At 42.3% G+C, this 13,177-nt stretch overlaps 1 protein-coding gene across 9 annotated transcripts in view; it reads right to left on the reverse strand.

Annotated features, from left to right (window-relative positions):
• Positions 1 to 5,080: 5,080 nt before the first annotated feature.
• ndst1a (N-deacetylase/N-sulfotransferase (heparan glucosaminyl) 1a) overlaps positions 5,081 to 13,177 on the reverse strand; it is a 143,343-nt gene continuing 135,246 nt past the window's right edge. For all 9 annotated transcript variants that reach the window (XM_057850241.1, XM_057850247.1, XM_057850249.1 and 6 more), the window contains 2 exons: positions 11,352 to 11,454; positions 5,081 to 6,713 (listed from right to left, as the gene is read on the reverse strand). In XM_057850241.1, coding sequence (XP_057706224.1) covers positions 6,594 to 6,713; positions 11,352 to 11,454 — 223 coding nt within the window. In that variant the 3' untranslated portion in view covers positions 5,081 to 6,593. The remainder of the gene's footprint in view (positions 6,714 to 11,351; positions 11,455 to 13,177) is intronic.

Consider the following 13,177-nt stretch of genomic DNA (forward strand, 5'->3'; position numbering starts at 1 on the left):
AGGGACGGTAGGGACATAACACTGCCAACTTTTCAGGGTGCTCAAATTGTCCCCACCAACTTTTAGGCAACCTTATTTGCGTTGTATAACTACAAATTGCAATTTCTGGAGAAATTACGATGGGGCTTTGCTGTGGTAGATACTGGAGGAATCTGACCTTCTAGCCAGACCGCCGGAATCACGCCAGCCGAACCGCCGGACCCAAGAGCGTAGGTTTGGTCTCAACATTGGTCGGGACCATATTACCGTAATGCACATAAAGCAAACAATGATCCGATAAGGGACCACTAGCTTGACTTCATTGTTCCTTGTGGAGGCTAGCTTGACCGCAGTAGTTTTGACGGTTAGCAAGTTTAATGTGATGCTAACTGTTGCAGGTCGGACTTTCAGTAGCAAATTTAGTGGTGTTTCCCCCACCTCCACATCATTGACGCCTTTTTACATGACTTACAGTGGCTGCTGCTGGCCGGGAAAAAAAAACAACAAAACTTCTCATATCCCTCCTCTCCGAAGGGGGCGGCTTGTTGTCGACATGAATCTACCGGGGTTGTGTGAGTATGTCTTTGTAGCGGGACCGGGGGCTTCAAGTCACCAGCCAACCAAACGTTCGTTTGGGGGGGAAGACCGGCACATTCAGCAGGTGAAAAGGGATAAATGTAAGTCTAAATATAATGAAAATAATTCACTGAATAATGGTAGGGTCTAGTCTATCCTTACATCATGCAGTGGGGCAAATAAATATTTAGTCAACCACTAATTGTTCAAGTTCTCCCACTTGAAAATTATTAATTGTCAACATGGGTAAACCTCAACCATGAGCGACAGAATGTGAAAAAAAACCCCAGAAAATCATATCGTTTGATTTTTTAAAAATTTATTTGCTAATCATGGTGGAAAATAGGTCTTTCGTCAGTACCAAAAGTTCATCTCAATACTTTATGTACCCTTTGTTGGCAATAACGGAGGCCAAACGTTTTCTGTAACTCTTCACAAGCTTTTCACACACTGTTGCTGGTATTTTGGTCCATTCCTCCATCCAGATCTCCTCTAGAGCAGTGATGTTTTGGGGCTGTCGTTGGGCAACACGGACTTTTAACACCCTCCACAGATTTTCTATGGGGTTGAGATCTGGAGACCTCTCTAGGACCTTGAAATGCTTCTTACGAAGCCACTTCTTTGTTGCCCTGGCTGTGTTTGGGATCATTGTCATGCTGAAAGACCCAGCCACGTCTCATCTTCAATGCCTTTGCTGATGGAAGGAGATTTTCACTCAAAATCTCTCGATACATGGCCCCATTTATTCTTTCCTTTACACAGATCAGTCGTCTTGGTCCCTTTGCAAAAAAAACAGCCCCAAAACATGATGTTTCCACCCCCATGCCTCACAGTGGGTATGGTCTTCTTCGGATGCAATTCAGTATTCTTTCTCCTCCAAACACGAGAACCTGTGTTTCTACCAAAAAGTTCTATTTTGGTTTCATCTGACCATAACACATTCTCCCAGTCCTCTTCTGGATCATCCAAATGCTCTCTAGCGAACCGCAGATGGGCCTGGACGTTTACTTTCTTCAGCAGGGGGACACGTCTGGCAGTGCAAGATTTGAGTCCGTGGCGGCGCATTGTGTTACTGATAGGAGCCTTTGCTACTGTGGTCCCAGCTCTCTGTAGGTCATTCACTAGGTCCCCCAGTGTGGTTCTGGGATTTTTGCTCACAGTTCTTGTTATCATTTTGACGCCACGGGTGAGATCTTGCATGAAGCCCCAGATCGAGGGAACTTATCAGTGGTCTCGGATGTCTTCCATTTTATAATAATTGCTCCCACAGTTCATTTCTTTACACCAAGCGTTTTACCTATTGCAGATTCATTCTTCCCAGCCTGATGCAGGTCTACAATTTTGTCTCTGGTGTCCTTCGACAGCTCTTTGGTCTTGGCCATAGTGGAGCTGGGAGTGTGACTGACTGAGGTTGTGGACAGGTGTCTTTTATACCGATAATGAGTTAAAACAGGTGCCATTCATACAGGTAACAAGTAGAGCCTCGTTAGACCTCGTTAGAAGTTAGACCTCTTTGAGAGCCAGAAATCTTGCTTGTTTGTAGGTGACCAAATACTTATTTTCCACTCTAATTCGGAAATAAGTTCTTAAAAAAAAATCAAACAATGTGATTTTCTGTTTTTTTTTCCCCCACATTCTGTCTCTCATGGTTGAGGTTTACCCATGTTGACAATTAAAGGCCTCTCTAATCTTTTCAAGTAGGAGATTTTGCACAATTGGTGGTTGACTAAATACTTATTTGCCCCACTGTATTGTAAGACAATCTAAATGACCTAGCTAACTGAAGTCATTATATAATGCAAATAAGGTTGCTTAAAAGTTGGTTGGGACAATTTGAGCATTATGAAAAGTTGCTAGTGTTATGTCCCTACCTTCCCTATGCAAACCTACGCCCTTGACCGGACCCGCGCTGATGCAGATCCAACGAGCCGGGCCGGCGGGACCCCGGAATCCAGCCAGAAGGGCAAACTCCGCGCGTTCACCTTAGTCTTAACCCTTTGTCTTGACTCCATCTTGAGAGGTTTAAAGAAGTCTCACCGAAAACAAGTTGATAATTTAATCGGATCGAAGGAGATCAAAACGGCAAGGCGAAACAAACACTCAGGGGGGGAGGCAAAGTCACCCTATCATACGTCAACAAAAGGTTCCCGAGAAAACTGACAACGCTTAGTTAAACATTCAGTCTTTTGAGGGCTCTCGCGGGGCGGGCCGCGGGCAGGAATAAGGGTGTGTTTTGGATCATTGTCTGTTTGTGGATTGGGTAAGAGGACTCGGGAGTTACTGCTATCCAGGCAACGAGAGTTGTGGGTTTTGCCACTTCAACGTCAAAGGGGCTCTTGGAGTCTTGTCAGTCATGTTATCAGTTGGATATCGGGTATTCTCCTGTGTTCCTTGTGTTAGGACAGACCAACCCGCCAGGAGAACTGATTGCGGGAGCTGGTGCGTCAGTCTTACCCATGACATTGGGCTTCCATGATAGGAAGGCGTTGTGAATCTTTTATGCCCTATATTCTGCTTGTTTTCCTTAAACTATGGTATAAGTGCTATTTATTTTATATCGGGTGTGCGAGAGAAATACAGTTAGATGGTGCTTATGAGAAAAGGTGCTATCTCCTTCAGATCTATTAGATCACTTCCTGTTGATTTAGGGAAATTTTGGCGACACTTCCTGTTGATATAAGGTCATATCCTATTTATATTTTGACGTACCTAGCCGTCAATGGCATGGACATGCATAGCTGTCAATGGCATCGACCTACTTTGGCACCAGTTGAATGTCAGTGGGCTGTAATGGTGAGTGTGGCCGAAAATCAAAACCACACATTTTTCTGCTATTGAAAATGAATGGGAAATTTGGACGTACATGGCTGTCAATGGCACTGACTTTCAGTGGGGTAAATAAGTATTTGGTCAACCACTAATTGTGCAAGTTCTCCCACAAATATTAGAGAGGCCTGTAATTGGGTAAACCTCAACCATGAGAGACAGAATGTGGAAAAAAAAAACAGAAAACCACATTGTTTGATTTTCAAAGAATTTATTTGCAAATCATGGTGGAAAATAAGTATGCTTTTTGTATGTGTATATGTGCTTTTCACACACAGTTGCTAGTATTTTGGCCCATTCCTCCATGCAGATCTCCTCTACAGCAGTGATGTTTTGGGGCTGTCGTTGGGCAACACGGACTTTCAACTCCCTCCGCAGATTTTCTATGGGGTTGAGACCTGGAGACTGGCTAGGCCACTCCAGGACCTTGAAATGCTTCTTACGAAGATTTTCTGTTTTTTTTTTTTCTAGATTCTGTCTCTCATGGTTGAGGTTTAACCATGTTGACAATTACAGGCCTCTCTAATATTTTGCAGTGGAGGAACTTGCACAATTAGTGGTTGACTAAATACTTATTTGGCCCACTGTACATGGGCCCCAGTTGAATGTCAATGGGCTGTAATGGTAAGCAGGCAAAATCACAACCACCTATGTTTTCCTACCATTTAAAAAGAAGGGGAAATGTTTGCCATTAGAAATGAACGGAACGATGTACATTGCCGCCTTTGGCTTTCCCATTGGAAATGAATGGGCACACTCTTGGCGAATCTGAGGGAACTGAATTTTTGGCAAATTCTGTACAAAACTTTTACGCCCCTCACTCGTCTTTATGGGTCTTCAGACAGCTCTTTTGACCGAGCCATGATGCACATGAGACAATTCTTACCAGCTCTGTGTTTTATAGTGGGCAGGGCAGCTTTAAACCACTCAACAGTAATTGGGCACACACACACACCTGACAAATTGTTTGGTAAAAATTGGTTTCAATTGCTCTTTAGTCTCCTTACGCAGAGGGTTCACTTACTTATTTTCCTCCCTTCTGTCATTGTTTGCGTACTATCCTCATTGAAATATGAAATACAATAAATGTTTGGGTGGTTTTAGTTAAAGCATATTTTTCATCTGTGTGATTTTGCCAAAGATCACGTCACATTTTATGTTGATTTTATGCAGAAATGCGAGAAATTCCAAAAGGTTCAGATACTTTTTCATACCACTGGAGGTGAAATATGACCAATTTTGATATGTATGTAAGGACTTAATAAGAATAGTAATATTTACTAAAATAAGTGGAATAATTTTATGCATTAATATGTTAACTAGTCTTTGACACTCAAAACTAGAAGAAAATTATTTGACTAGATTTAAGAAAAATAATCTGATTAAAACGTGATAAATTTGCAGTGGACAATTTGTTAAAGCCATTTCCTACATTTTAGATATTATTCATATGTCTGAGTTTCACTGACAGTTTAAAGATCATTTTTGTTGCTGCTGATGATAAGACATTGGTAATGTCTAGAATGATCTAAACAAAATAAAAGCAATTTTTCTTTCAATTTTTTTTTTCAATTTGAAAGACCATTCAATATTTTCTGTATATGATGACATTGAAGTTTCAAGTTAAAAAAAAAAAAAAAAAAAAAAAAAAATCCTCTATTACGCAAACTGAAACAAAATTAATTGTGAATATGGAAGTGAAAGCATGTACAGAGGGGAAAAACATCCTGATTGTGAAAAATACAGTGGTGTTTTATTTGCAAATTAAAAAGCACCGACAATATTAGTTACACTGTAAAAATTATTGACAACAATTACAAATCTTTATCATACAGTCCAGGATATTATTAGTACCATCATTGCTGTTATGTGTTTTCACGTTAATACTTAATATGTAGAGACGACAGTTGGCAGTGTGAGGAAACGAGCGCGATGATTTTCCCTATAGCACTGACGTTGCACACCGATGGAGGGCCAAACACATTCAAATAATTTAGGTCTACCCAAAAGGAGCCAGTTATGTACATTAACAAAGAAATCAAAACCACTGCTGTATGCATTTTTTTTTTCTTACGTTGGAATTTTTACAAAACTATTGCAGTAAGAGCAGCTTTTTGCTATCTATTTTTGACATCAAGTTGCAGTGATAACACCTTCAAACCCTAACAGAAAACATGTCTGGTGAGGCACCGCCGTGCCTTACGTGGGACAACTTGACATTTTTTCCACCCCGTCAGTGACTAATTCTTGACATGAAAAGAAAGAGAAAGAAAAACTATGGGAAATGTCGCTCTTTACGCTGTCTGAGTCTCTGAAAAAGCAGCTAGCTTATGATCTTCACAGATTATATTGGGAACCAAACGCTCGTGTGCTATCCAGTTAGATGTATGTCGAGTACCGTGAAATATTGTGCTTTTGACATGAATCCATTACTTCCTGCTTTTTTGCCCATTCAAGTGGTCAAGTGACAGCAGGTTTGACACCCTCTGCAGGAGGAATCTGATGTTTAGTTTCGGTACATTCTACAAGTATCACGACTCTACAGAACAATGTCTCAGTGAAACAAACCAAAAAATCTAGGGGTTAAAAAAAAAAAAAAGTCCAAATGGTAATATTTCATGGAGATTCTGTCCTGGCATTTTGAAATAAAATTACAAGATTCTAGCAAGGCCTAACAAAAAAAAAAAAAAAAAAAAGGCTACAACATGCAGCCTACTGTCTGTTCATCCTCACGTTTTAAAAGGCATTTACAACAAATGTCTTTTTGTCCCTTAACCCAAAGTTCAGTACTTTGGCACTGGTTTCGGCCGCTCTCCATTTCCATATACCCAAAACTGAAGTACATCCTTGCCCTTTTCTTTCAAGTTCACAAGTAGGAGACAAGGTTCCACCAAGGAGGGAGAGGGGGATGAACAAGCGAATGCAGTGCCTCCTCCTTAACACACTTTCACGTTCCTCGGCGTGAAGAGGACTTTTGGAGGTCCCGTCTTGCCATGCTGAAGAGTTCACAGAATCTCCAAACTCCGAGAGGAGCGCTCTCTGACTTACTGGTCCGTTTATTTCCTATACTTTATGGTAGATCACAGAACGAAGACGTGATTGTTTTGACTTCTGGTTAGACATCGCATCCTCATAGACGGTCTCCTTCAACACTGTGGTGTGATCTTCGCTGTTGAACGTGCGGGACTTGGTTTCTCTCCTCGGATGGGCTGCTACCTGGTGTGGACCAGCTCTTCTCTGAGCCAGCTAGGGAGCGGCTGGCCCATTCTGTACAGCAGCTTGGACAGCTCAATGTTATGATCCCTGTAGTAGTCCCTGAGGAACGCCAAAGACTGAAAAAGAAACAGGGTGGTGAGATTAGTTGATTTTATATAGGGTGGAGCAGAGCAACTTGCTTATTTAAATTTGGCGCCCTGAAAGGCTGGTTGTTCTGAGGATGGTAGGGATGGACTTATTTGAGAGGGTGGGGCTTAAAGTGCCTGGGACACGAAAAAGCATGTTTATTTCATAATACACGCGGTATTTTATGCCCCTGAATGATATGGGCCGCTTGGATGTGTGTGGAAGCGATCGCTATTTTTATTTAGTTTTTTGAATCCCGCGCCATGAAAATGAGTGACTTCCGGCTTCGGTCTTGCATTGAGGAGGAGGGCGCTGTGACGTGTACGGTAGAAGATGTCCTCTTCACTAAACAGCCATACTGTTGTGTATGAGGACGAAGGATTCAGCTGATTTTGCGGATTAATACGTTTATTTTTCGCATCACGCCAGCCAAACGGCTGCAGAAAAATCATTCTGTATGAGGGAGAGGCGTATGCGCCTTTTTGGAGTTTCAAAAGGTTCCCATTCACCGTGGATATTTACTGTGGGACCATTGGACTTACGAGGAAGTGAGTAAACATCTTGTTTAGTATTATGTCAAATACGAGTACAGCGATTACAAAGTAAACACTACAAACTTCCTTTAAATGAAGGACTACTTACGTTTGATCATTGATAGGCATGTAAAAAGCTCTCCTAATGCATTAGCAGCAGCACGCTAGCTGCGTTAGCTCCAGCCACCCTCCTCCGGGGAACGAACTGTAAATTGCTCTCCGCCGGGCGGTTTGCCGATCCGCTAAGACATTCGACAACCGGGTCGTCATGTCAAATAATCCAGGATAGCTATGTGTGATTTTCCGCTTTGAAGACTTTGAAACATCACTCGGTTCGGGTTAGCATGTCGGCTAGCTGTCACGCCTTCTGGTTTGTTTACATTCTCCGAAGCCGGGGAAGGGAAATAACATATGTCCGATTTAGGTGTCATAAAATATCGTTCGGGAGGTGCGACAGTAAAGGTGAAAGGTGAAAGGTGGTTATGGAGTAATTTTGCCATGTCGTCCTGAATAAATGCATTTTTATTATTTCATATTCCATTCAGCACAAGACTGTTATTTGTCATGACCATGCCATTTATTTAGCAATTGGGGAAAATACTTGGATAAAAAGAATATCCTGTAAAAATATTGAAGTGAAGAGACATAAACAATGACATTTTGCCGCTCTCTTCGTCGCATTTTCCTCGTTGTGAATAGTTCCCCCTCGACGGGCTGACTGGTCCTTCTCAAGCCATTTATATAGCTATTGGGGAAAAATACTTGGATAAAAAGAATATCCTGTAAAAATATTGGAGTAGAGAGACTGAAACAATTACATTTTGCGGCTCTCTTCATCGCGTTTTCCTCGTTCTGAATAATTCCCCCTCAATGGGCTGAAAAGTAAAACCGATGAGCCAATCTACCGCTGACGTCATCCACCTGTTGGGGACGCTAAAGCCCTATAATGGTAGGCGTGGCTAACCGGCAGATTAAAAGACTAATTTCTCGTCATCTGTGCTTTGCTAAATTGTTGTATATAGTCGAATCGTCTCAAAATATGATTCTAATTCACATAATAATGCCATTTAAGACTTTTTTCTCGTGTCATATGCTCTTTAAAGTTTGGTTCTTAACGTGTGTTATTTATTTTGTGTTAATTTTTCAGGAAAATCCCAATGAGCATCACGGAATGGTCGTCCATTCCATGATGCTCATTGGGATTGAAACGCGCTTTTGCTGTTGAGGCATTTTTTTTTCAAGCGGTTGCTCAATCGTCGCAATGTGCATTGCGTGGACTTTTCAATATTGCCGCCCCGTGTTTGTGTTCCTGGCCGGCAGTCAATTGTTTCAGGGGTAAACAACTTCAGGGAAACGGGTGATGTAAAGAAAAAGAAACCTGGCCTCCCCAGAACGGCAAGGTCACCCCAAAACATTGACGTGGTGAGACAATCAGTTTTGAGATTTCCCAGACTGTCTGCCCACAAGAAATTTCAATTCTTCATGGAGGATTCGTTTCACAGAACGAGCAGACAACCCAAGAGAAGATGCGTGTATACGGGGCAGGAGTTCTCAAAACAGATTGTCTCACAGCGTCAATGCGACCGCTTGAAAAAAATGCCTCAACAGTGAGCGCGTGTTCCAACTTCGTCCACTCCATAATGCTCACTGGCGTTCCTTAAAAATACACACCAAATAAACAATGCACGTTAAGAACCAAACTTTAAGCCCCACCCTCTCAAATAAGTCCATCCCTACCATCCTCAGAGCAACCATCGCTTCAGAGCGCAAAATTTAAATAAGCAAGTTGCTCTGCCCCACCTTGTATATGCATGCGTTACACAATTTTGCACCTTTACAGGGTTCTTACACCATTTTGAAAAACACATTTAGTGTTTTTTAAAACCACAGACTTACGGACTTGTAGGCTTTAATATGCCACAATTGTTCTCTTTCACTAAAATATTAGAAAAATATATTATTGCCATTGATTAAATAATCTATAATATTTAGTACACGTTTTCACCTCTGGAGGGCGCCATGTTTTATGTGCGCAATACACGCTTCGGGTGATGACGCTGTTGGGCTGGACGGGGAGAATAGCTGTGCTCTATACTTACACAGCTAGTATGACGACTGGCATGATTTTGTCACATTCTGCTGCGGGTCAGATTGTTTTGTTACAGAGCTGTGGGATACGTTCCCGATGTCGTACCTGCATCCAATTCTAGCTCATCAGCAATGTCTTGAAACCGTTCCAAGGAAGGCTTGCTGAGATATTGACTTGCTGCCATTTGACAGTTTGTATTCTTGACCCCTTCGGGGTTGCTTCGAGTTGCATACTTGACTTGTTTTTTTCGTTCGTCTGCCTCTCACCGCGGAACTACACTGCTGGCCAAAAGTATTGGCATCCCTGCAATTCTGTCAGATAATGCTCAAATTCTCCCAGACATGATTGCAATTACAAATGCTTTGGTAGTAATATCTTCATTTATTTTGCTTGCAATGAAAAAAAAAACAAGAGGATGATTTTTTTTTTTTTTTAATCATTATTATTTTACACAAAATTCCAGAAATGGGCCGGACAAAAGTATTGCCACCCTCAGCTTAATACTTGGTAGCACAACCTTTAGACAAAACACCTGCGAGCAACCGCTTCCTGTATCCATCAATGAGTTTCTTACAATGCTCTGCTGGAATTTTAGACCATTCTTCTTTGAGATTTGAAGGATTCCTTCTTCAAACTGCCATTTTTAGATCTCACCACAGTTGTTCGATTGGGATTCAGGTCTGGACTCATTGCTGGCCACTTTAGAAGTCTCCAGTGCTTTTTCCTCAAACCATTTTCTAGTGCTTTCTGAAATGTGTTTTGAGTCATTGTCTTGCTGGAAGACCCATGACCTCTGAGGGAGAACCAGTTATCTCACACTGGTGGTAGTCTTCAGACTTCATAATGCCATGCACACTGTCAAGCAGTCTAGTGCCAGAGGCAGCAAAGCAACCCCAAAACATCTGGGTACGTCCGCCATGTTTGACTGTGGGGACTTTGTTTTCTTTGAAGGCCTCATTTTTTCCTGTAAACTCTATGTTCATGCCTTTTCCCAAAAAGCTGTTCTTTTGTCTCATCTGACCAGAGAACATTCTTCCAAAACGTTATTGGCTTTCTCAGGTAAGTTTTGGCAAACGCTAGCCTGGCTTTTTTATGTCTGGGTCAGAAGTGGGGTCTTCCTGGGCATCCTACCAGAGTCCCTTTTCATTCAAACGCCGACTGATAATACGAGTTGACACTGTTCTACCCTCGGACTGCAGGACAGCTTGAACTTGTTTAGATGTTAGTTGAGGTTCTTTATCCACCATCCGCACAATCTTTCGTTGAAGTCTCTCGTCAAGTTTTCTTTTCCGTCCACATCTAGAGAGGTTAGCCATAGTGCCATGGGATTTACACTTATTGATGAAACTGCGTACGGTAGACACAGGAACATTCAGGTCTTTGAAGATGGACCTGTAGCCTTGAGATTGCCCATGCTTCCTCACAATTTTGCTTCTCAAGTCCTCATACAGTTCTTTGGTCTTCTTTCTTAATGCTCAATGTGGTACACACAAGGACACGGGATAGAGGTTGAGTCAACTTTAATCCATTTTAACTTGGCTGCAAGTGTCATTTAGTTATTGCCACCACCTGTTATGTGCCACAGGTAAGTAGCTGTTACTGTTAATTACACAAATTAGAGTCACATCACATGATTTTTCAAAGGGTGCCAATACTTTTGTCCGGCCCATTTTTGGAGTTTTGTGTAAAATAATAATGATTTATTATTTTTTTCCCCATTCTCTTTTGTGTATTTTCATTGCAAGCAAAATAAATGAAGATATTACTGCCAAAGCATTTGTAAATGCAATCATTATCTGGGAGAAATTGAGCATTATCTGACAGAATTGCAGGGGTGCCAATACTTTTCGCCCGCAGTGTATAGAAGTAAGTCTTTCTACAAGAATCAAAGCTGCTAGCCAACAGACGCCATACTTTATTTCATTTCACTCATCTTTAACCAGCCAGGAATGCCAATACTTAATTCCACAATGTCTATGGAAATGACAAAGTTAGAATTATCATACCTCAGGGTCCATGTCAGGATATCTGCGGCCTTTGCTTTTCCCCAGACACTTTGTCTTCCCGCCCTCCAGCAACTGGCACCAGAAACCTTTCTTGGGGTCAAACCTGCAGACAAAATAAATAAAATCTGAGACTGTACTATGCATTTACAATGTTTTTCCAGACTTTAACCCTCCTGTAACCAGAGTTTTGTCAGGTCAGTTTGACCAGAGGGATGTGCAAGTGTCGATTTTTTTTTTTTTTTTTAAATTATCCTTAAAAAAAAAAAAAAAATCAATCATCGAAGGCAGTTACTGACAATGTTACTCATTACTTGACTATTATTTTCACCAATTTCTTTTTAAATTGTACTTGAGTACATTTTTTGGATGACTACTTTTACTTGAGTCATACTATTTTGAAGTAACGCTACTCTTAGGCTATGTTCATACCGCAGATCTTAATGCACAATTTCGATTTGTCATCTTTTTTTGGTATGCCCGTTCAGACTGCCTTTGTCCATTGAGCCTGTTCAAGTATTACGCATGCGCACTAACTCGCAGTCCGACACGCACTGAGCAAACTGCATGCGCAGAAGTATCAAAACAAATGACTACACTAGCTCTGGACTACACATGCTGACTGTATGTCATTCTAGGGTGAACATATTTTGATTTACAAAAAGATGATACAAATAAGACATAAATAATCCCCGTTCAGTCTTATATTCAAAATGTATATGGATCGATAGAACGCCGCATGCTTGCACTACGTTTGCATGACGTACACACATACGGGCAGTATGCCCCAACTCTCGGCTATGGAAGCAATATTGTAACATATTGCTCATTTGGCGCACAGAAAGAAAAACGTGCATTATCAGGCTTATCCCCCAGCCTCCATTTTATTTTTTAATCACTTGTCAAGCCTGCCTCTTCCCTAAAAACCGAGTTCAAGCTAGGCGCTAACGCTAATGCACAGCTCAATCACTGCCGTAACACCCTGCGTCTCGCTCTTTTCTGACATAATGCTGCATGAATTCCGATATGGGAGACTTGATAGTTCCGACTGCAGCCACATTCTGGAAAAATGTGACCCAGATCGGAATTTAACCACAGCTCCTCGATGGCAAGGACCCGGGGGTGGATGAGATCTGCACGGAGTTCCTAAAGGCTCTGAATGTTGTGGGGCTTTCGTGGCTGACACATCTCTACAACGTTGCGTGGACATCGGGGACAGTACTTCTGGATTGGCAGACCAGGGCGGTGGCTCCCCTTTTCCAGAAGGGGGATCAGAGGGTGTGTTCAAATTATAGAGGGATCACACTCGTCAGCCTACCCGGTAAAGTCTATTCAGGGTTCTGGAGAGGGCGGTCCATTGGGAAGTCAAATCTCGGATTTAGGAGGAGCAGTGTGGTTTTCGTCCCGGCCGTAGAACAGTGGACCAGCTCTATACCCTCGGTAGGGGTCCTTGGAGTTTGCCCACCCAGTCTACATGTGTTTTGTAGATTTTGAGAAGGTGTTCGATCGTGTGCCTCTGGGAGTCCCGTGTGGGGTGCTGTGGGAGTACAGGGTACCGAGCCCCTTGGTAAGGGCTGTTCGGTCCCTGTACGACCTGTGTCAAGAGTTTGGTCCTAGTGAGGGTTGGACTCCGCCAAGGCTGCCCTTTATCACTGATTCTGTTGATGGACAATTTCTAGGCGCAGCCGAAGCGTTGAAGGTGGTCCGGTCCGGTTTGGTGGCCACAGCATTGCATCTGTGCTTTGTTGGCTTCATCAAGCCAAGAACTCTCACTGGAGCTGTTCGCACCCGAGTGTGAAGTGGTTGGGCTGAAGATCAGCACCTTCAAA

This window comes from Corythoichthys intestinalis, chromosome 11 (assembly GCF_030265065.1).
Source record: "Corythoichthys intestinalis isolate RoL2023-P3 chromosome 11, ASM3026506v1, whole genome shotgun sequence".
Lineage (NCBI taxonomy): Eukaryota > Metazoa > Chordata > Actinopteri > Syngnathiformes > Syngnathidae > Corythoichthys > Corythoichthys intestinalis.